Below are 20827 nucleotides of genomic sequence, written 5' to 3'. Positions count from 1 at the left end.
TAGTGGGTGGAGGCCAGGGACGCTGCTCACCCCCCTACAATGCACAGGACGCCCCATCGCTAAGAAGGACCCTAGCGGCCACAGTGCCCGGGCTGAGACCCCGCTCTGTGGCCCATGCCGGTAGGACGCGCTCAGTAGTTGACCAGACCCGTTTGGGGCTGACAGTGTGAGGCAGGACACAGCCCCAGGGACGCTAGCTGAGCCCGTGACCGCGGCCTGGATGCATCTCCGCTCTCTCCCTTCCCAGGCCGTGCGAACAAGCCCCACCGGGCCCCCGTGTGCGGAGGATGGGCACACCCCCCTGGCAATGTCTCTGGGCCGCCTCCTCCGCCGGGCCTCCTCCAAAGCCTCGGACCTCCTGACCCTCACCCCAGGCGGTGGTGGTGGGCCCCCCTCTGTCCTGGATGGAGAGATCATCTACTCCAAGAACAATGTCTGTGTGCACCCACCAGAGGGGCTGCAGGGGCTGGGGGAGCACCACCCAGGTGAGCCCAGGAGAGGGGAGGGCCTGGTCAGGGCCTGGAGGGAGGGGCCAGGGACACAGGCCTGGATAAGGGAGGGCCTGGGTTCCCAGGCTTGAAATGAGCTCTAATCACCAAGCCCCAGCTTCAGAGGCTCCTGCCTCGGTTCCCCATTGGCCCTCGCCTTGACCCCGTGGACCCCTGACCAGTGACGGGGCCAACCCTGTGGGCGTGTGTCAGAAGGAAGAGCGTGGCCCTGGGAGGGCTTTGTGGTTTAGTCCTGCTGTGATGGACGGTGGGGGAGACAGAGGGGGGCTGGGGCCTGGGGCTCTCTTCCCGTCCCAAAGCCATGTGATCTGAGTGTGGACACATAGGGCCTCCCGGCCACACCCCTTGTGCACCGCTGGGCGGTAGCCCCAAGCTCTTCTGGAACGGGGGCGTGCATGGGGCCAGAGCCTAGAGGGCCCCAGCTTTTCAAAACAGGGTTCAGGAGGCCGGGGGGCCTGTGCTACAGGCCTGGGCAGCACTCTGCTGTGGGAAAGGCCAGCCCACCCCCCAAACTAAGCATTCAGGAGCCGAGAAAGCCCACCCAGCGCTGCCGGCCTCCGCGAAACGGCCCTTGACAGCAGCCCCGGGCCTGACATGGAGAGACGCCCCTTCTTCCGAAACGCTGCTTTAGAGGAGAAATGCCGACGGGGCTGCCGCCGCCCGGAAGAGCCCGCACGCCAGCCGGAATTATCCTTGTGAACCGGGGGCTGCGGCCGGTGTCCCCCCTTACCGTGCTGTGAGGCTGGGAGCCGGTTCCCAACCAGCCACAGGCAGAGGCCAGGGCGGGGCTCTGAGCACCGGGAGGGCTCCCGTGCGTGGAACAGCACGCGGAGAGCCACTGCGCGGGGCTGGTGCCCAGGCCTGCCCAGTGTGTGAGCCGGGCCCGTGCCACCGCCCCAGCATGGCCCTGACCTCTGTCCTCACCCTCACAGGCTACCTGTGCTTGTACATGGAGAAGGATGAGCTGCTGGGGGCCACCCTCATCCTCGCGTGGGTCCCCAACTCTCGGATCCAGAGGCAGGATGAGGAGGCGCTGCGTTACATCACCCCTGAGAGCTCCCCCGTGCGCAAGGCACCCCGCCCGCGGGGCTGGCGCGCCCAGAGTTCGGGCACCCCCCATCAGGCCTCACCCACGGAGCCGAGGCCCACCCTGATGCCCAGAGAGGAGGACATCCTGGGGGTGGCCCAGAGCCTCCGGGACACCGTGCACGTCAGCCCTTCGCCTGAGGACGGGGAGAAGCTGGCCCAGGGCCTGGGGACGGACGGCCCGCTCCCAGCCTCGCAGCCGGCCCACAGCGACTCCGGGATCTTGTCCACGGTCAGCTCGCAGGATGGGACCGAGGAGGGGCGGGAGCCGCGGCCCGAGGCCGGCGAGGAGGAGGGCTCCCTGGAGCTGTCAGCAGAGGGCGTGAGCAGGGACAGCTCCTTCGACTCCGACTCGGACGCCTTCTCCTCCCCCTTCTGCCTGTCGCCCATCAGCGCCGCCCTGGCGGGGAGCAGCAGCTCCGTGTTCCTGGAGAGCGAGAGCAGGTGAGTTCCTGATGCTGGTCCTGGGCTCTGTGGCCGGGCACGTTGAGGACAGTCGCATGTGTCAGCAGCTCTGCTCACTGAGCCCTGGGGACGGCCTGCATCCCGTCCTGTCTCTGCTGCAGGCGCCAGCTATGCCCACACCAGGGCTGTGGCACCAGGCTCCTGTCACTTGATGCCACCCGGGGGTATTGTGTCTGCAGCAGGCCTGGCAGGGGACGGCTGTCACAGCCAGCACTCAGTGGCCCTGGCTGTGGTCCTCGCTGTCCTGAGACGTCTAGGCAAGCAGTGGGCACAGTGACAGCAGGCACTGGCGTGAGGCTGTTGGTGAGGGCGTGGACGGTCCGAGCATTGCGCGGGCCTCGGGTGTGCTCACAGCGCCCCCAAACCCCGCCAGGGAGGCCCTGCCACCTCCCCTGCACTGTCACAGGCAGAAGTAAGGCCCAGAGCAGTCACCCAGCCAGTACACCAGCCAAGTGGGATGCAAGCCCAGCTGGGTACATGCCAGACGTGGGGCACATACGGTCCCTGGGGACCCTGTAAGCCCTGCAGCCAAGGGGCCGGGTGTAGGGACATGGCACGCTCTGCTGGCCTCAGTGGGAAGGAATTCTAGATGTGTTCTTTCTGATAGCAAAGCCCCAATAAGTGGCGGCCCCTGAAAGCCTGAGGGGGAACTGATAACGTTTGTTTCCAGTAGGGGAGTGGTCACATACAAGGGGCAGTCAGCTGTGACCAGCACTTGGGCACCCGGGGAGGTTCGCTGAGCTGTGTGGTGCTTCCAACCTGAGAACCAGGCTGCGAGGGACACACCAGCCCCAGCCTGGGGCCTCCCCATGGTCCTCAGAGCTCCCGCGGGTGGTGCCACATTGCCAACGCAGCGATACCTGGGGGTGTCCGGCACCCCCAAGGTCCAGGCAGAGGGACAGGTGTCCAAGCTCTTGTCTCCACTGTACCTCACAGAGGCAGCAAGCAGGCCTGGCTGACGGTCCCATGGCTGAGGTCTTAGTGGCAGAACCGGAATCGGTGCCAGGTCTGCTTGGCTCCATTCAGCAGCCTGATTGCATGAGGGGCTTGGGTTTGGGACTTGGGGGACCTGGTGGGCGTGTGCTGGACAAGCTCCTTTCCCTCTTGGAGCCTCTGCTTCCTCATTCATACGATGGGGTAGCACATCTGTGTCATGGGGTAACACATCAGTGTCGTGGAGTAGCAGCGTCTGTCATGGGGTAGCGGCACCCCTGCCATAGGGCAGCACATCCATGTCATGGGGTAGCACATATGTGCCGTGGGGTAGCACATCCGGGTCATGGGGTTGCCCCGAGACCGCCCTGCTGGGCCTACCTTCCTCTCCCTCTGGGGTTCCCCCCCCCGGCTGCCCGAGAGCCCCCCGGGACCTTGTATACAATCCAGTGCCCAGGCAGTTCCGGAGCAATGACTCTCACCCCGGGCTGCTCTGCCCCCAGAGGACATGTGGCAATGTCAGGAGACATTTGGTTACAGCTGAGGGTGGCATGCTCTTGGCTTCTTACTAGAGGCTAGGGATGCCGCCGAGCACCCCACAATGCGCAGGGCGTCCCACGACAGCGTGATGCGGCCCCAGTTTCCTGGGGGATCTAATAGCCTCAGCAGATGTGGGACCCTGGAGTAGGGACATCGATTTCTTTTTTTTAATTGTCATAAAATACGCAGAGCACAAACTTGCTGACAGAGCCAGTTTGAACTATGGTTCCGTGACCATCCGTGGTGCTACATGCCGCTGCCTCTAGCTCATCACCCCAAAAGGAAACCCTGTGCCCCGTCTCCCTCCCTGGCCCAGGGCCACCACCGATGTGCTCTCTGATCTGGGTTCGCGCACGCTGTCACAGGTGGGACCAGGCAGTGTGTGGCCTGCTGGGTCTGATGTCTTTCACTCAGTGCCATGTCCGCAAGGCCCGTCCACGTCCCGGGGTGTGCCCGGGCTTCCTTTGCCTGGCTGGCTAGTGTTCCGGGTGGTTCTGGCCGGCAGCGGGATCCGGGAACCTGCCCTGTGCTGCAGCGGCGCCCTCTGCCTCCCGGACCCGCTGGCGCAGCGGAGGCTGGGGCCCCTCCGTCTGCGCAGTGCGGCCTGCCCGCAGGGTCGGTCCCCGGGCGCACTCATGCGCTGGCTGCCGGGGGGGCCCTCCCTTGCACGACGCACCAGGAACACTATGTGGCTGCTCTTCTGGCCACTTTGGCACCCCGGGTCCCCCCAGCCGTGCACGGCAGCAGCTGGAGCTTAAAGAAAATGCAGAAACGGATTCCGAAAGGCGCTGGCACGGGGCACGGCACCTGCATTTTGTCGCAGGTGATTCTAGGGGGAGCCAGATGTGGGGGCCCTGGGTGGTCCCCGCAGCGCACGGTTTTCATGCGGCCCACCGCACCGGAGACCCTTTCTGCTCCCTCTTGTCCCCTGCAGTGCCCACGTGCTAACGGGACTGGAAATCCCGGACTAAAGGGCCAGTGGTACTGGGCACCACAGGACAGACGCTCCCGACCCCCGCTGTTCAGGAGGATACCTGGGGCAGTTTGTAAACCCCGATGCCCAGACCAAACCCCGACCAATGGAGCCAGGGTGGCCGGCGGTGGGGCCCAGGGAAGGACAGTGTCTGAGCTCCCCAGGGGGTCCCAGTGTGTGGGCCGGTGGAAGGCTCTGCTGTGAGGGACGCCGCGGTGAGGGAGGCAGGGTCCCTGCACCTCCGGCAGAGAGGGCATCTGGGCCGACGCTCGGAGTGCAGGCGTCCGGCTGGACCAGACCCCCTCGGGGGACTGGCGTTGAGGACATGCATGCGCCCGAAGTCTAAGTGAACAAGGCTTTGGGTCCCCCAGAGGGGAGCAGGGCAGGCTGGCTCACGGGACCCCTCTAGTGGCAGAACCGAAGAACTGCACATGGAGGCTGCGCGCGGCTGGGGATGGGCGGGGAGCAGGGGCAGCGCCCCACGTGCAGCGCCCCCAAAGGTTTTGTTATGTGGCAGGTGGGCTGAGTGGTTAACGGTGACGCTGCCCATTCCTGGGCACCTGCGGGGTATAGCTGGCAGGGCCTGGTCTCTAGATGGCGAGGCTACCACCTTCCCGGCCCCCTCGACCCAACGGGGTTCCAGGCCAGCTGGGGACGGGCGGGCGAGGGGGGCTGCCGCCCTGCCTCGTGGTCACGGCCCCGCCTCCCCTGGGGCCTGAGTCCCGCCAGCGGGGTTCGCGTCTGCGGCTCCTAGGTCTGCCCCCTCTGTGACTGGAAGTCAAGGCTCTGGGTGTGGGCGCAGGTGAGCGTGGCCAGGCCCGACCAGTGCCGGCGCGTCACCCGTTTCTGTCCTGAAGGGTACTGGGTCAGTCCCAAGGGCCCGTTGGGTGAGGTTGGAACAGGACAGGGCCCCCCAGTCTCCTTGTGGACCCCCACGTGCACGTCATTTGGCCTTGCCCGTGGGAAGTGTGTTGCTCCTCCCACGAAATCAAAGTGTCCCTTCTAGAACTCGCCCGAAGAAGTGATGGGAATCACAGACACCAGACGCGCTGGCCTGAAGATGTTCGTCGCGGTATGCTTTACAATGGAGGGAAAAAGACCTACGCGTCCGAAGCAGAGAAGGGGATAAATCAGTTACGATCCATCTCTTAGATCGAGGCTTCACTGGGGGTCCTGTGCCCCCCAAACTCATGCCATGTTTTGTATGTGCGCTCACGGGGGCGCGTGCTTCTGAGGAGGGGCCCCCACCTGGCTCCCCAAAGCGCCTGGGTGCTGCCTGACGGAGAGCGTGAAGGATCTATAGACTGTGCGGCCGTGTGGAAATTCAAAATGTTTTGAAAACAGCAGGTAGCGAGTTACGTGCACATTGTGGTTGAAAACTCACAGAGCCCGGGGCCCAGGCAGACGCTCCAGGTCTGGGCCCTCCCAGGTGCGGCCGTGGGCTTCCTGCCGCTCGGGAGCCTTACCTGGCGTGACCGAGACACGGAGCTGTATACTTCACAGAGTTGATTAACACAGATGCAAATGGCACCTGGGACCACCGTCCTGGACGGCGCAGGTTGAGAGAAAGATATGCCGATAGGTTAGTGTAATTTTGAGTCATTTTTTCTTTTCTCAACTTTCAAAAATGTTGTGCTGTGCTTACATGAATCTTAGGAGGAAACCACGTTTTTAAAATAGCCAGTTAATCCCCACACGCTAAGCACTGGCTGCTCCCCCCCGCCCCCGCCCCCGCTGCTGCCCCCCAGCTGTCTGACATGCTTGTTAATGAAATAGCCCCTAGGGCTCTGTGAGGCCCTTCCAACAAAGCTGATGCTAATGACCTGCCACCTTCAGTCCCCAGAGCTTGTCCTCGGGGTCCCCACCCTTAGGGGAAACTTGTCACTCTGTGCCTTCTCCCAGCGGTGGGCATAAGTGAAGGGTGCTGGCGTGCGGGTTAGAGCAGGGGGGAGCCTTGCCACGCAGGGGGCCTCAGTGGCTTCCTTGGGGCCGTGGCCCAGCCCACGCGGGTCCGGAGAGCCAGGCACTGCTGCAGGGGCCCACGGCCCACCCGCCCACCCAGTCTTCCCTCTCGGCCTTTCCCATGGGCCCCGGGGGTCCCAGCCTCGCTCCCTCTGCTGCAGAAGCCGCACCACCTGTGGGGATCCCTCTCGGGGACCCCTGCTTGCATCTGAGTCTCCCTGGGCGGAGCGCCTGCCACTCCCTGTGCGTCTCGCTCAGGTGCCTTTTAAACTTCTGTCCTGCTCTGCAGCTCGGCGGTGAGACCGGCCAGTGGCCGCTCTGCGTGAGGGGCGCTGCCCTGGGCGGTGCCCGGGCCGCAGGTGCCACCAAGCCCTGGAGTGTGGTTATCGCACTGAGCAACTGGATTATAAATTGTATTCGTCTTCAACGAATTTAAATCTTAATAGCTACACGTGGAAGGGAGCTTCTGTGTGGCTGGCGCAGGCCCGACGCACCAGGCCTGGCAGGCGGGGCAGGTGCCGCCACCTCCTGGCACAGAGCGGGTCCCAGAGGAAAGGGGAAGGACAAGCGAACAGGTGCCCCCTCACGCCACCCCCGGGGGGGCAGGATTCGCAGGGGTGGCTGAGGGCTAAGGTTACCAGGAAGCCACAGGCAGAAGCCAGTGTGGAGGCAGAGGGACAGTCAGGGATGGTTACTGCCGGGTCCTGCCCGCGCGCTCACCGCAGGCCCGCGAGGCGGAAGTAAATGGTGTCTGAGGGCAGCTGCTCGCAGGACGCAAAGTCTCTATGGCACCAGGCTAGCAGCCACCGAGGCTGAATTATTAATGCCTGTCATCCTCGCCAGCGTAACAGCCCTGCTCCGCCCACTCACGGGGACAGAAATGGGGTGCTCCGGGGAGAGCTCCGGCCTCTTGGAAGGATCCGGAACCCGTGAGCTTGGTGCACCAGGCCCCAGCCCCTGAAAGTGTCCTTGCCCCGAGGGACCCTGGAGGGCGTCCGCACGGTCACCCAGAGCCGGGCAGGTGGTGCCCCGTGATACGGCCAGACCCCTAGTCGCTTCTGCTGGCTACTCCTTCTCTGTGCAACCGTCTCAGGGCAGCGGACGGGGGAGCGGATAGCTTCCCCCAGAAACGGGGTGCAGGGTCCAGGGGCTGTGGCTGCCACCCAGGAGAGGAGGGTGACAGTCTGCGTGGCCAGCTGTGAGCGGGATGCTGAGGCATCAGCAGGTCCCAGAGGGACAGGCGTGGAGTGGCCGGGAGCTGGGGGGTGCACCCCCGCCGGCCCCCCCCTCATTTCAGGCAGGTGTCTCCGGGTAGCCGAGTGCTTGGGCCGGCCCCTCCCGCCCTCCCGGGCTCCCCGCAGCAGCCTGGCAGCCGGCGAGCTGGCGGCTTCCAAAGATCTGTTGTTTGGGTTTGTTTGCGCGTCTGCAACCGGGAGCTGAGATGTGCTCCGAGGCCCGACAATCTGTTCTGCGCTTCCTTAGACTCATCTTGTCTGTTTCTGAAGCACCCGGCAGGGCCCGCGCAGGCACCTCTCCTTTCCCGCCAGGCCTGCCCCACCCCCGGGAGGGTGGCAGTCACCAGCTGCTCCCCCAGCCTGGCCCCTGGCCCTGGGGGTGGCCAGGGCCGGGGGTCCAAAGGCAAGGTGGCCCGCTGGTCTGAGCCCTGTGGGCTGGCCCACAGCCACCGGCACTCCGGAGGCACCGGGTGTCTCACTGCCGGGCCAGGAAGCCAGGATGGCCCTTTGCTGTCCCCTGTCAGCGCTGGGAGCTCATTAGCAGGCAGCGGTGGCCCCTGGCTCCATGAGCTCGGAGGGGTTCCAGGGAATCCGGGCTGGATCTCGACAGCGCCCCGTCCTTTGATATAGGGCTCAGGGCGGCTGTCTGGGGAGGGGAGGGGAGGGGCCGGTCGTGGGTCCTGCCAGGCTGGGCGCCTGAGCCCCACCCGTGATCCCTGGGCCCCGACCTCTGCGAGGTGCTTGCCCTCCCGAGCCTCCATTCCCCATCTCTGAAGTGGGGCTGGGGCGGAGTAAGTGGGAGTTCATGATGCCGTAACAGTGGGACCTGTCCTTTCACGTTCGTCCAAACCCAGAGAACCTGCGCCGCAGAGTGGACCCCGTGTGCTCTGTGGACTTCTGGCATTGATAACAATGTGTTGGCACTGGTTCATCCGTGATAACAAGGGCCCCAGGCGCAGGCGCGATGTGGTAGCAGGGAAAACCGTGTGTGTGGGGACGGAGCTCTCTGCGCCTTCTGCCCGACGTTTGTGTAAGCCTAAAACTCCTCTAAAAGGCAAAGTCTTAAAAAATATACCCTTAGCTGCTGAGCTGAGCAGTGACAGGAGCCGGGACGGCGCTGACTCCTGGTCTGAACCAGCCCCAGCCGCAGACACGTCACGTGAGCCACAGAAGTGCTGACAATTGTCTAGTAGCCACGTCTTCAAAAACTTCATTTCTAAATATCTATAAAGTCTCAGGAAGTTGCAAAAGACGTACAGGGAGGTCCCGCGCAGCCGCCACGCCGCCTCTGCCCTTGGCGACATCCTGCAGAAAGCCACGGGTGTGTTCCGGGCACAGGTCCCGCGCATGCACAAGCCGCCGTCCGTGGGTGTAGTGGGTTAGGGTTAGGGTTCAGCCAAGCGTGGATCAGGAATATTTGGAAGCAGAAAAGCTTCCGGTGTTGCTGGCACGTACGGTGAGGCTCGGCCAGCTCTGTCCTGAGCATGTATGAACTTTCTTTTCTGTCCTTGGTCCCTAAACAACATAATGTAACGACTGTGTACATAGTATTTACATCGTGTCAGGTGTGATAAGTAATCTAGAACTGAGTTAAAGCGTATGGGAGGGGTCCTGGCCGAGTGGCTCAGTTGGTGGGAGCATTGACCTGATAAGCCAGGGTTGCAGGTTTGATCCCCAGTCAGGGCACATACAAGAGTCGACCAATGAATAAATACACAGATCGGTGGAACAACACATCCATGTTTCTCTCTCTCTCTCTCTCAAAACAAGAAATCAAAAACTGGAAAAGTGTACAGGAGGGTGGGTGTAGGTGAGAGGCGGATACTATTCCATTTATATGAGGTACTTGAGCATCCGTGGATTTTGGTATCTGAGGGGTCCTGGAACGGGTCCCCCGCGGATACCGGGGACGGCCGTATGTACGTGTGCAGTCCCGCGCGGTTTGGAAACCGCTCCCGTCAACATCCCGATGGATCCCTCACCACACGGCTCCCGTAGGCTCCCCCTTACAGTCACAGGGAAGTCCTTGTCCCCGTCCCTAGCCCCGGGCACTCCCTCCCGTGTTCTCCGGACGAAGCGGCTGTGCACCCCCCGCGCAGGTTTCTGTGTGAACGTGTTCTCGCCTCTCCGGGACGACCTCCCGGCAGCGCTGCCGCGGACTCGCGTGGACGGTGCCCGCATGTCTAGTTACGAAAGGAAGTGCCAGCCTGCTGTCCGGAGCAGCTCTGCCGTCCCTCGTTGTCCCCGCCGTAAGGGAGTGACCCGTTTGCTCTGCGTCTCCCCCAGGGTTCGGGCTGTTCTGACACATGGGTTGTGATAGCTCCTCGTGGTTTTAACCTGCGTTTTCCTGGGGCGGCGACCATCTTTTCCCGTGTGCGTCGTACCCATGTGTCCTCTGTGGTGAAATGTCTCTTCATAGTCGAGCGGGGTTTTCTTCGCACCTGTCGTATTTCTGAGAGGTCTTTATACATTCCGGACACGAGTCCTGCGTCACATATATGATTTTGCAAGTATTTCTCCCAGTATGAAGCCCTCTTCTTGCTCCTTACAGGGTCTTTCACAGGGGAGAGAGTTTAATTTTGATCATGTCCAACGATCGGTTTTCCTCTCATGGATCTTGCCTTTGGTGTCAAGTGTTAAGAACACGCAGGCCAGCCCGGGCTGGTGTGGCTCAGTGGGCTGAGCGCCGGCCTGCGAACCAAATGGTCACCGGTTCGATTCCCAGTCAGGGCACAGGCTTGGGCTGCAGGCCGGGTCCCCGGCTGGGGGCGTGCAAGAGGCAACCGATCTATGTTTCTCTCCCTCTCTCTCTCCCTTCTTTCCTCTCTCTAAGTAAATAGATAGCTAAAATCTGTTTTAAAAAAAGAAAAATAAAAACAAATGATGTTGAAAAAAAAGAACTTCTAGCCTAGTCCTGGGTCCCAAAGATGATCTCCTGTGTCATTTTGCTGAAAGTTTTATAGCTGGGCACCGAAGCCCGTGATGCACTTGGGGTTGGTTTTTGCACGAGGAGTGAGATTCAGGCTGCGGCTCACCCTCTGGCCCGTGGACGTCCGACCGCCCGGCGCCGGGTGTGAGGAGGCTGTCCCTTCTTTGAAGTGTTTCTGCATCTTTGCCAAAAACCAGTTTTGCATATCTATGGGGGTCTAATAGCCACATTTTAAAGACTTCATTTATTTAATTTTAGAGAGAGGGGAGGGGGAAGAGAAGGAGAGAAACACAGATCGGTTGCCTCTCACACGCCCCCAACCGGGACCTGGCCTTGCAACCCAGGCGTGTGCCCTGACCGGGAATCGAACCGGTGACCTTCTGCTTTGCAGGATGATGTTCAACCCACTGAACCACACTGGTCAGGCAGCCACATTTTTTAAAGTAAAAAAAAAAAAAAAGACATGGAAAATTAATTTTAATAATCCCGTATACCTAAAGTATCACCATTTCACTATGTGGTCAATATTCAAGAAGTTGTGGACGAGAAGTGTGCTATGTTCTGTTTGAACCGCGTCTCGGGGACCCGTGAGCGCCGTCCCCGAGGACGCCCTGCCTGCGGCTCGGGGCCCTGGTGCGGCAGCTCCCGCCTGTGCCGGTGTCCAGCCATTTTCTAGCATTCTCTGGCTGCCCTTTTCTCCCAGGGTCCCCTCTTCTGTCGCCCCGACCCGTCCCTGGCTCTGAGGGTGAATCCCTGAAGTCACCGGCCAAGGGGACAAAAAAGCAAGACTCTGAAGAGGTGCCTGGCAGGTCATCCTGAGATATAGCTCTTCATGGCTGCCTGCCCGCCAAAGGCCGACAGCCTCCCGCTGGAGCTGTCAGGACGGGCCGGAAACGGGGTGTCTCTCAGCCCTCCCGAGTCGGGGAGAAGGAAGTGCAGCCTCCCCAAGAGGCAGCGCTCCCTGGGGACCGGGGTGGCGGCTGCAGGAGGGACATTGAGGACAGGCAGGCAAGGCTGTTGTCGCTCACACACCATGACAGCCCCCCTGGGGATCCGTGACGCAACCCATGCTGACTGTTGCACTAGCTGTGGGCTGTCCTCCGGCTGAGCCGCCCAATGGCACGGCGCCCTGGGGAGCAGGAAGCCCCCGCCCTGGGGCCCCCACTCTTGCATCAGCAGCCCTGGCAGAGGCCCATGTGGCCTTCCTTCCGAGAGCCCCGAGCGTGAGGTCGCAGGCCGTGAGATAGGCCTTGGGAGACCCAGGCCTGGCTGTTGCAATGCAACCCAATACCTGATGAAATCGCCCTAAAAGTGGGGGGTGGGGGGGACAGATGATGTCTGTCTGTGATCCGACCACTCCATCTGTGCTTCCGTGTGTCTTAGCGCTCCTCCCCAGCCCAGTGAAGGGAACGGGCCTCTGCGCCTGGGTTTTTCCTTTGCCTCGGTCCGTGCTCCTCACATGCCCGTGACGTGCAGGGGCCCGGGCTCCCGGGGGCCCCCCAGCGACATTCAGAACTGCTTCCTTGCTTCAGGGAAACTGGCTTCCCAGGAAGTGTGGGGCCACCGAAGACCCAGCCACACGGGTCATTCCTGATGTCGCCCTTTGGCCGCTGGACTGCTGGGAGCAGGCCTGGGCTCTGTGGCTGGCAGGTGGCCTAGAGCAAGTCCCGGGCTTCTGGTGGCACAGAGCATCCCTGAGTGGGGGCCCCTGGGGCCCCGACCTGGCCCCTTACCCCAGCTCTGCTCGCTCACGGCCCCAGCTAGCCATCGCCTCATTCCCTCCTCCGTGAGGTGGGACGGGGGCCACACACGCCCACGGGATCGTCCAGGGGAGCGGCCCCTGAGTGCGTGCGGGCCCCTGAGACCCGTGGCAGGGTGCCCACCCCAGCCCGGCTCGGCCCAAGTGCCCAGGAGGGGAGTAGGCACTGAGGGCTACGGGGGTACACCTTCCCATTGCAAGGTGCTTGCTGGGTTCCCAGACGGGGCGCAGACCCTCTAGACAAGGGTGTCCTTTCCCGAGGGGCTTCGGGGACAGAAAGGACCACAGGAGGGAGATGCCTGCCAGGGGAGAAGTAACAAGGGAGGAAGAGGTTGGAATGGGATTGTTCTGGAAAGAGGCAGAGTGGCTCTCGCGGGTCCTGGGAAAGGAGACCCAGCCACGTCAGGGGGCAGGAGGAGGGGGCAGGGGACGGGGACCTGGGAGGTAGATGTGGCTGCTCGCAGGCGGCCCCGTGCGTGGTGAAGGCATCAGGATCTGTCTGCTTCTGTAAATATTTAAACACCAGGAGGATTATTTTTGGTAGCTACGGTCTCTCTCTGAGCCTGGCAGGCGGCCGGGCAGGGTGTCGGGTGACAGACGGCTCTCTTCACACGGCCATGCTCCGCGTGGCCACCGTCCCAGCCGCCACGGCACGGTGGGGGTCGTGGCCCCCCCTTTCGGGATGGCATGGTCAGACAGAGACTTCTGGGCTGTCACCTTCAGGGTCAGACCAATGTGACAGGCACGGGTCTTGTGTCTCAGGAGTTTCCCTGACGGCCGTGGAAAGCGACCGTTCCCTGAGCTTCCAAACCGCACACGGCGGGGCGCAGGGCCAGAGCCGGCGTGCACCCCAGAGAGGCCTCTGTGCCCCCACAGCCCCGCCTGGGGTGAAAGCACACATTGTGTGTCCTCAGTGCGGGGAGCCGGCAGAGAGGCGTCTTTGCCGGCCCCCCGGCGGACATGTGGGCACGCCCTCCACAGGGAGGCTGCTGGTGGGGACGCAGTGCCCCAAGGCCCACCTGGGCCCCGCTTTCTGGGAAGGGACAGGCTGTTCCCTCCAGGCCCAGGGTCCTGAGTCTGGGCTCCCGGTCCTGCCACATCCCCCGCGAAGGCCGAGGCTGCAGTCCCCACGCTTGGGCTCCATTTTCCTGGAGGTGCCACTTCGTTAGGGGGGAGCTCCGCGTGCCCAGCAGATGGCAGGCTCCCCCTGATCAGCCGGGCCACCGCCCTCCCCAGGCCCCCACTCAGCTGCTGAGGGCCCAAGACGACCCAGAGAAGGAAGCCCCACCGGCCCTGGGGGCCCACCTCCCACCGCCTGCTGCCACGCTGGGTTTCTTTCCTGAGCGGACGTGAACTGGCCGGGGCCTGACCCGGGGGCCGTCACCAAGGCCGGCAGGCTGCGTGCCGTGGGGAGGCGGGTGCGAGCCCAGAGCCCAGCCGGGCTGCCGGGCTATGGGCCCCTGGCCACTCCTTCCCTGCGTCCTGTCTCTGTAGTTAGGGGACCACTGTCTCCCCAAACTTTCCATTTCCTCTCCAGGTGTCCGGGGCAGAGTTGCCAGCAGGCCCGCCCCCCACCCTCCTCATCCCAACCACGGCCTCCTCCAGCCTCAGAGCAGAGGCCTCCTGCTGACGGGGTGGGGGTCAGCCCGGGTCAGTTGGACCCAGGGACGCAGCCCGGTCCCTGCTCTTCTTACTGCCCGGTGCGGACACCCCGACCCCTCACACAGCCCAGCGCAGTCTCCGGGGTGCTCCTGCCTGGGACGCACTTTGCTGGGCCCCTACTTTTAGAAAGATAATGATTATTACTATACATCTAATACGTGGTCAGTGCAGACGTGTTGGAAATAAGACGTGGGTGGAGGATGGGCAAGCAGAATGGAACGTCACTCGGCCCTCGAGAGGAGGGGATCCCGGCACCTGCTACTACCTGGGTGGACCCAGAGGACAGTGTGCTCGGTGGCATCAGCCAGACACAGGAGGACGAACCCTGTGTGACTCCATTTGCACGAGGTCCCTAGAGCAGGTGAGCCATAGACCAGGAGCGGAAGGGACGGCGCCGGGGCTGGCGGGGGTGGACGGGCTGCACGTGCGGTGGGGACGGTGAGAGGGGTCTGACGGAAGGGGACGGGGGTGACCGCTGCCCAGCAGTGTGACTGTGCTTAATGCCACCGGGCTGTGCTGGAAAAGAGGCTGAAAGGGTAAATTTTATATTATGTATTTTTGCCCCAACAGAAAAGAGAGGGAGGGGGAGGAGGACCTGAGGCAGCAGGGTAGCCCAGACACTGAGGAGCCGCCTGGGGCTCCCTGCCAGTCTGAGGACCAGCTTGTCCGAGTTGGGTCCTATAAGCCTGGGCGCCCTGGCCGGCTCGCTGTGGCAGCCCTCTGCCCTCTGCCCAAGCTGAGAGGGAAGGCTCTCGCAGCTGGCTGCAGCATCCTGGCCTTGGGCTAATAGTGGTGGCCGGGGCTGACCGTGTCCTCTCCCTGGCCGGGGCAAGGGACTCCCTGTAAGGTGGAGCCCTGCTCTCCCATCCGAATTGAAAGCAGCTGCAGTAAACTCTGGAGTCAGGCCCTGAAATCTTGTTCCGAGGAGGCAGCTCTTAGCCTTTTTCAGAACCTGGAAAAGTGGGCTCTCCGTTGCCTCCTGGGAGTTGGGGCAGGTGGGCTCCCTGAGGCCGGTGGCAACGTCCCTCCAGCTCAGCCTGCTCACTAAGCGTGAACGTGGGTGGCCGGTCACAGGTGACGCCCGGCGGCTCACCCACCTGAGGAGGGAGAGCCGGGCTCGGAGGGGCTTTTTATTGGGGAGGCCGGGCTGCTGCTTATGAGGGTCTGTATGGGTGCCCGTGGCCACCCAGGATCCTGCCCGTGAGCAGGGTCCCAGGTCCCCGCTCCCTGACCATTCATGCTCTGCACTGACCGGAGTTCATGTTCCTCTACTGAACAGTGGGACGGATCCCCACTCCCCTCTCCCGCTGCTTTTTTTTTCCTAATTAAAAAAACGTTCTTTGGGGAAACCTTTTTTCTTTCTTATTGATTGCAAGGCTTGTCCTCAGGGGGCTGAGGGGGCTGGGTCCCCAGAAAGGGCTGGGGTGGGAGGCACGGGGCGGGGGTGTGGATGGCACCGGCCAGAGCCCGAGCGACATGGCCACGTCAAGGACGGGCCCGGACAGGCTGCACCGTGCTGGTCGGAACCAGGCTTCGATTCCGACAAAGCAAGCGGGGGCCGCTGAGGTTTGCTCGGGGCTGCTTAATGGAAGGACCCACAGCCCACACACAGAACCTTCCAGAAAACCCCCTCGCTCCTCGAGTGAATGCTTTGGCTGCCCCCGCCCCCGTGCTGTCGTCGGTTTGGGGGGCTGCCCAGACTCTGTGGGACTCGGACATCTAAGTTCACCGGGAGGCGCCCCGGCCGCCGGGCAGGGTGCAGGCGGGCTGTGTGGGTGGGGCGCTGGCCGCTGGGCAGCTCCGGGGCCCGGACCCCCGTCTGGGCGCCCACGGGGCCCCGGGGAACGGGCCTGATGGAGCGGGGCGTGGGGCGTGGACGGAAGGAAGGCACAAGCAGAAACCGTTTCCGCTTTGGGCAAACCGGCCGCAGCGTCTCTGGAGCGGGGGCACGTCCTGTTGCCCAGCGGGACTCCTCGGGGCCCCGTTGTTTGGTTTCGGGGCTCCGGGAAGAACATGAAAGGCTGGGCAGACGCCCACTCGCTGAGGAGCCGGGCTGGAGGCCAGGCCAGCACATCCCTGGGGATGTCCGGGAGAACACTCAGGGTCAGTAAACACCGTGGCTGCTGAGCACGCGTGAGACCGTCCCTCTTTCCCGGCCCCCGCGCGGGGCGCTGGAACCCCGGGGGACACTCTTGTCCTTTCGTAGCTGCACACTGGCCTGGCCCTGGACAGGAATGCAGGGCCACACACACACAAACACGCCACACACCACACACGTGCACGAGACACGCCACGCCACACACACGCACGAGTCAGAAGCGGATGATCAGTGCCCGCCCCCTCCCCTTGCGTGTTCCGTCTTTCCTTCGCGTCTCTGTTCTGTATGAACTGCTGTCCGACGTGCAGGGCCGCCTGACTCCTCCGGGTTACGCCGCTTCCCTCAGGATCACACCTGCCTCGCTGCCCAAGACCCTCAGAGGGTCTCGAGCCCGTGCGCCTCCCCGCTCCCCCCGAAGGACGCGGATTAAAGGCTCCAGGAAGGGCAGGTCCTGCCTGCCCGGAGCCCGCGCGTTGGAGGGAGCCCCTGCTGCCCCTCCTCAAACTCTGCTGGCTCTCAGGGAACGCCCTTCACCCGAGGGGCGCCGGGGGCAGCATGCAGGGCTCTCCAGGAGTGAGGCCTCGTCACAAAGCTGGGAGCACCCTCACTTCCCGGGGGCCCCGCCCCGCCTCGCTCTCTGGGAGTAATGGTTCCTGGTCACCAGGCGCCTGTTTATTCTGTTAAAAATAGCCACCCTCCAAGAAGCAACACCCCCCCCAAAGCTGCGCTGGGGCACTTCCCCCTGTGGGTCGGGGTTCAGGCCATGGGCGGAAAAGATGCCTGCTCCCTGCTGGGGGCCCAAGTGGGCCTTGGCCTTGACGCCGGCCCCAGCTGACCTTGTCCTGACCCTCCCTTGCCCACAGTGGAGGAGCCTGGGCCCCACCTCCTGTTCAGGGGCCTCTGTGGACACAAGATACACCCCAGACGGCTCTGCTCCCAGGCTGCTGCAGGAAGGGAGCCGGGGAACATGGCAGCGGGGACCGTAGGATGAGAAGGGACAGCTGGCCGCAAGTCCAGCTCCTTCCAATGGTCGTGACAAACGCAGCCCAACTGCCTCAGCCCCCCGCCCCCCACCCCAGCCTGCCTAGCCTGCCCAGCGCACCCCACCCCTGCCCAGCCCGCCCTACCCTGACCCTGCCCGCCCTGCCCTCCCAGCCCGCCCAGGGAAGGGCCTCAGACGCAGGGCTGGCTGCAGGCTTCACTCTCAACCACACCTTCCTGTGGACCTAACGGTGGCGTCCCCCCTAAAGACACAGGATGCAGGGCTCAGAGCGGTCAGGCCTTTCCTGGCAGGTGGGAGGCCCAGCAGGGACTCGGTTTCCGAGACTAAACCCAGACATTTGCTGTGGTGGCTCCGCCCTTTAAGAAGAAGCTGGGAGTGGGGTGTCTGGACAGCGGCCGATACGCCTGCTGTTCATCCTTCAAAGTGGGGAGCGCCTCTGCGGGGGGCTCTCTTGTCCCTCCCACTTGTCTTTTCTGATGAGGGTGTGGGGGGAAGGCTTCCCTCAGATGCTCTGCAGACGGGGTGCGGGGGGAGCGCTCTGCTCCTGAGCTCCGACCGGATGCTGCGGCCGGGGGGCCTCAGTCGCTGAGGACGATCAGAGATGTCCTTGCGTTTGCAGAGGAAACGCAGACCTGCGACATGGAGCTCGTGCCCAGCGCGCCCAGCAAACGCAAGGTCGGGGACCAGGGCCGGGATGGGGCGATGGCTCTGGCCCACGATGGGGGAGGGGACCCTGCATGGGGGTCGGGCGGTCGCTCCTGCAGGTGCTCAGCAGTCGCTCCCGCTTCCTGATTACCCTTCCGCCTGATGGATGGCAGCTGCCGGTTCCGTCAGAGGAGCCGCAGATCCCAGTCGGAACATTTCAAAGAAAACATCAGCCATTCAGAGAGCAAAGACTTCCGTGGGGAGACATTATTCTCTATCACCTCTCGTTTTCCATTGAAACGAAGCTTCGCCAAGCAGGTCTGGAGTGGCGGGGGCTCCTCTTTGGGTCCCCCTTGACCTCTGCAGCCTTGACGGGCAGTTTGTTGCCCGGCAGAAAGTGGCACCTTTGCGTTAGGCGGACCAGGACCAGTGCCCGAGGACAGCGCATGTCCCCAAGGGCCCAGGCAGAGTGGATAGTGTACAGTTAGGAAGATCTTCACCCAGAAAGTTAATTAGTGACTGAAGAGTGTTTGGCACAGTTTCCGGCCGGAGGCCCATGTCTGAGAGTGAAGGGAGTCCGCGCAAAGGGCTGCTGATGGGAGGACCATTCTGCGGCCGGAGGGGACCCTCCTGTCTGGCTCAGCACTGCAGTCTCGGGGTGTGGAGCGGGCGTTGCCTGCTGGGCGGAAGGGAAGGACCCCGGCACGTCCCACGAGACAGACTGGCCATGTCCCCAGGAGCTGTCCCCTCCGAGAGTGGGAGCCAGCCACTCTGGGACCAGCGGGTGATGCCCCCTGAGCCATCAGACGGGCCTCAGAGAGGCCACCCTGCCTCCCACACACTGCCCAGTGTTACCGTCTTCATATGTGTCTGCACTGGGTTGAACACTGTCCCCCAAATTCACGTGTCCCCCAGAACTAAAGAGTGGGATCTTACTGGGGAGGTTCTTTGCAGATGCGATTAAAGAGCAAGGTGAGGCCACCCTGGAGGACGGCGGGCCCCAGATCCAGTGAGTGTCCTTATGAGGGACAGAAAAGGGCACGCGGCATGGAGGCCACCTGACGAGGAGGCTGACCTCAGCGTGACGTGTCTGCCAGCCAGGAGCGTGAGCGGGGCAGGCGGGCTCTCCTCGGGCCTCTCAGAGGCCCACAGCCATGCACACCTTGGTTTTGGACTCCTGGCCTCCAGAACTGTGACGGAATCAACTTCTCTGCTTTTAGGACCCCTGGTTCGTGGTCATTTGTCACAGCAGCCCGGAAAACTGTGCCACTGGCCTCGATAGAGACCCCATCTGGGTCCATGGGGACGGGAGGCCCAGTGTGGGTGCGGGGGACGGGAGGGGCGGGCAGGCGGAAGCCAGGGGCCCCGGGAAAGCGAGGGAGGCCCTGGGACGGCCTTTGTTTCCTTCCGGGCTGAGGACTGACTCAGGTGTGGCCACGTGACCCCCTGTTGAAACTGGTTTGCTCAGTCAGTTTTTGTTTATGGAGGGTAGGTTTTCGCTTTGTCTTGTTTGTTTGTGTTTGCCTTTGATGTTCTTAATGATGGGGGAGATGCTTTTCTTGTTAACGATAAAAGTAACACCTACTTACCCGAGACAGTTTGGAAAATAGGGAAGAGAGGAGAGGAGGAGGGGATGCCCCCCAGCTGTGCTCTGCCCCCGACCCAGCCACCACTCACTCCTGGGCCTCTCTCCTCCGGCCTCGCGTTCGCTGGCCCGTTCTTCTGTTTCTGATGCCTTAGTTATTTGACAGAGTTGTAGGCACACTGTTTGGTTTCTTGATTTTTTTAAAAACATAATTTTAGATTTTGTTGTGTGACATATGCAAACGTATATGTGAGACGGAGAAGCCACGCAGCTTCGTGAGAGCACGGCAGCCGGACCAGACCGAGCCCTCGGGCTGCCCCCACCCCCACCCCCCGCCCCCTCAGCCCCGGATGCGTTCGCCGGAAGACGTCCCCCTGTGCGGTGCCGGTGCCTCATTTCCTTGCTCCTCCAAAGCAGGCTATCCACACGTGTGCGCCCTTCCCAACGGCACCCCCAGGGCGTCCGCCGGACCGTGAGCTTCGGAAACACGTCCTTGTCCCTGGCACGCTGCTGTGACGCAGCTGCGGGTGCCCAGGGGCCGCGCTCTCGCCGCCCGCCCTCCGGTTTGTCTCTGGGGCCTCGGTCTGTGAGCAGTGCCGCTGGCAGCCTTTTGGTGCCGGGGACAGGTCCCTGCCAGAGGGCGTGTCGGCCTCGCAGGACACACCTGCTGTTCTCTGCGGGCGCTGGGCAGCTTGCACTCCCGTCACCGGCTCGTGTGCGCTCCCACCCGTGCCCAGCCATGGGTCCTCCCCACGCTGGCGTGTGTCCCGAATGGCCGTCAGTTCTTACACCTGCATAGGATCCTAGGGGGTGGGTATATGACGTTGTACTGACCATACATCTGAAGGACATTCCGTTGTTTCTGATTTTTGACACGCCCTGGAAACATGTCTGTGCACAAAGAGGGTTATTCCTCCCGGGGGTCCCCCCGAGAGAGGGGAATATCGGTCACTCTTGGGACATGTTGCCCATTGCTGCTGTAAAGATTTGAGCCTCAGTTGCGGACAAATTCACAGGTGTGCACAAAGGCATAAATACGTGTGCACACACATGTACATGCAGAGGTTCCATGTACACACATGCACAAAAGTTGGACGTGTCAGTGTGTATGTGCACAGAGGTCCATGCATGGCTACGTGCACCTGAAGCGGCCCTCAGAGAGAGGAGCGGCCCGCCGGATGCAGGGACCAGACAGAGGCCGGGACGCGGTGGCCGGCCAGCCCCAGCCGTGCCGCAGCAGAGGGAGAGCCGGGACACCGTGTGCTGCGACGGGTCCTCTCGCTGCCGAGCCTCTGCGTGCGTAACAGGCGCCCTCCTTCCGACTGCAGCGAGCTGGTGGGGAGGGCAGAGCCCCGACCGTTCGCGCCGCCTCAGGCGGGAGGGGTGCCTGATCCCCCATCCCCACCCCACCCCCGTTTGGAAACAAGCCGCCCGGGATACACC

At 62.9% G+C, this 20827-nt stretch overlaps 1 protein-coding gene across 4 annotated transcripts in view; it reads left to right on the top strand.

The window, feature by feature from the left end:
• TBC1D16 (TBC1 domain family member 16) overlaps positions 1-20827 on the top strand; it is a 50454-nt gene that overhangs the window by 11580 nt on the left and 18047 nt on the right. For all 4 annotated transcript variants that reach the window (XM_090290792.1, XM_090290791.1, XM_090290790.1 and 1 more), the window contains exons 2-3: positions 248-485; positions 1442-2039. In XM_090290792.1, coding sequence (XP_090146918.1) covers positions 308-485; positions 1442-2039 — 776 coding nt within the window. In that variant the 5' untranslated portion in view covers positions 248-307. The remainder of the gene's footprint in view (positions 1-247; positions 486-1441; positions 2040-20827) is intronic.

This window comes from Furipterus horrens, unplaced genomic scaffold (assembly GCF_987537825.1).
Source record: "Furipterus horrens unplaced genomic scaffold, mFurHor1.1.pri manual_scaffold_11, whole genome shotgun sequence".
Classification (NCBI taxonomy): domain Eukaryota; kingdom Metazoa; phylum Chordata; class Mammalia; order Chiroptera; family Furipteridae; genus Furipterus; species Furipterus horrens.
This window is presented reverse-complemented; position numbering and strand designations above follow the sequence as displayed.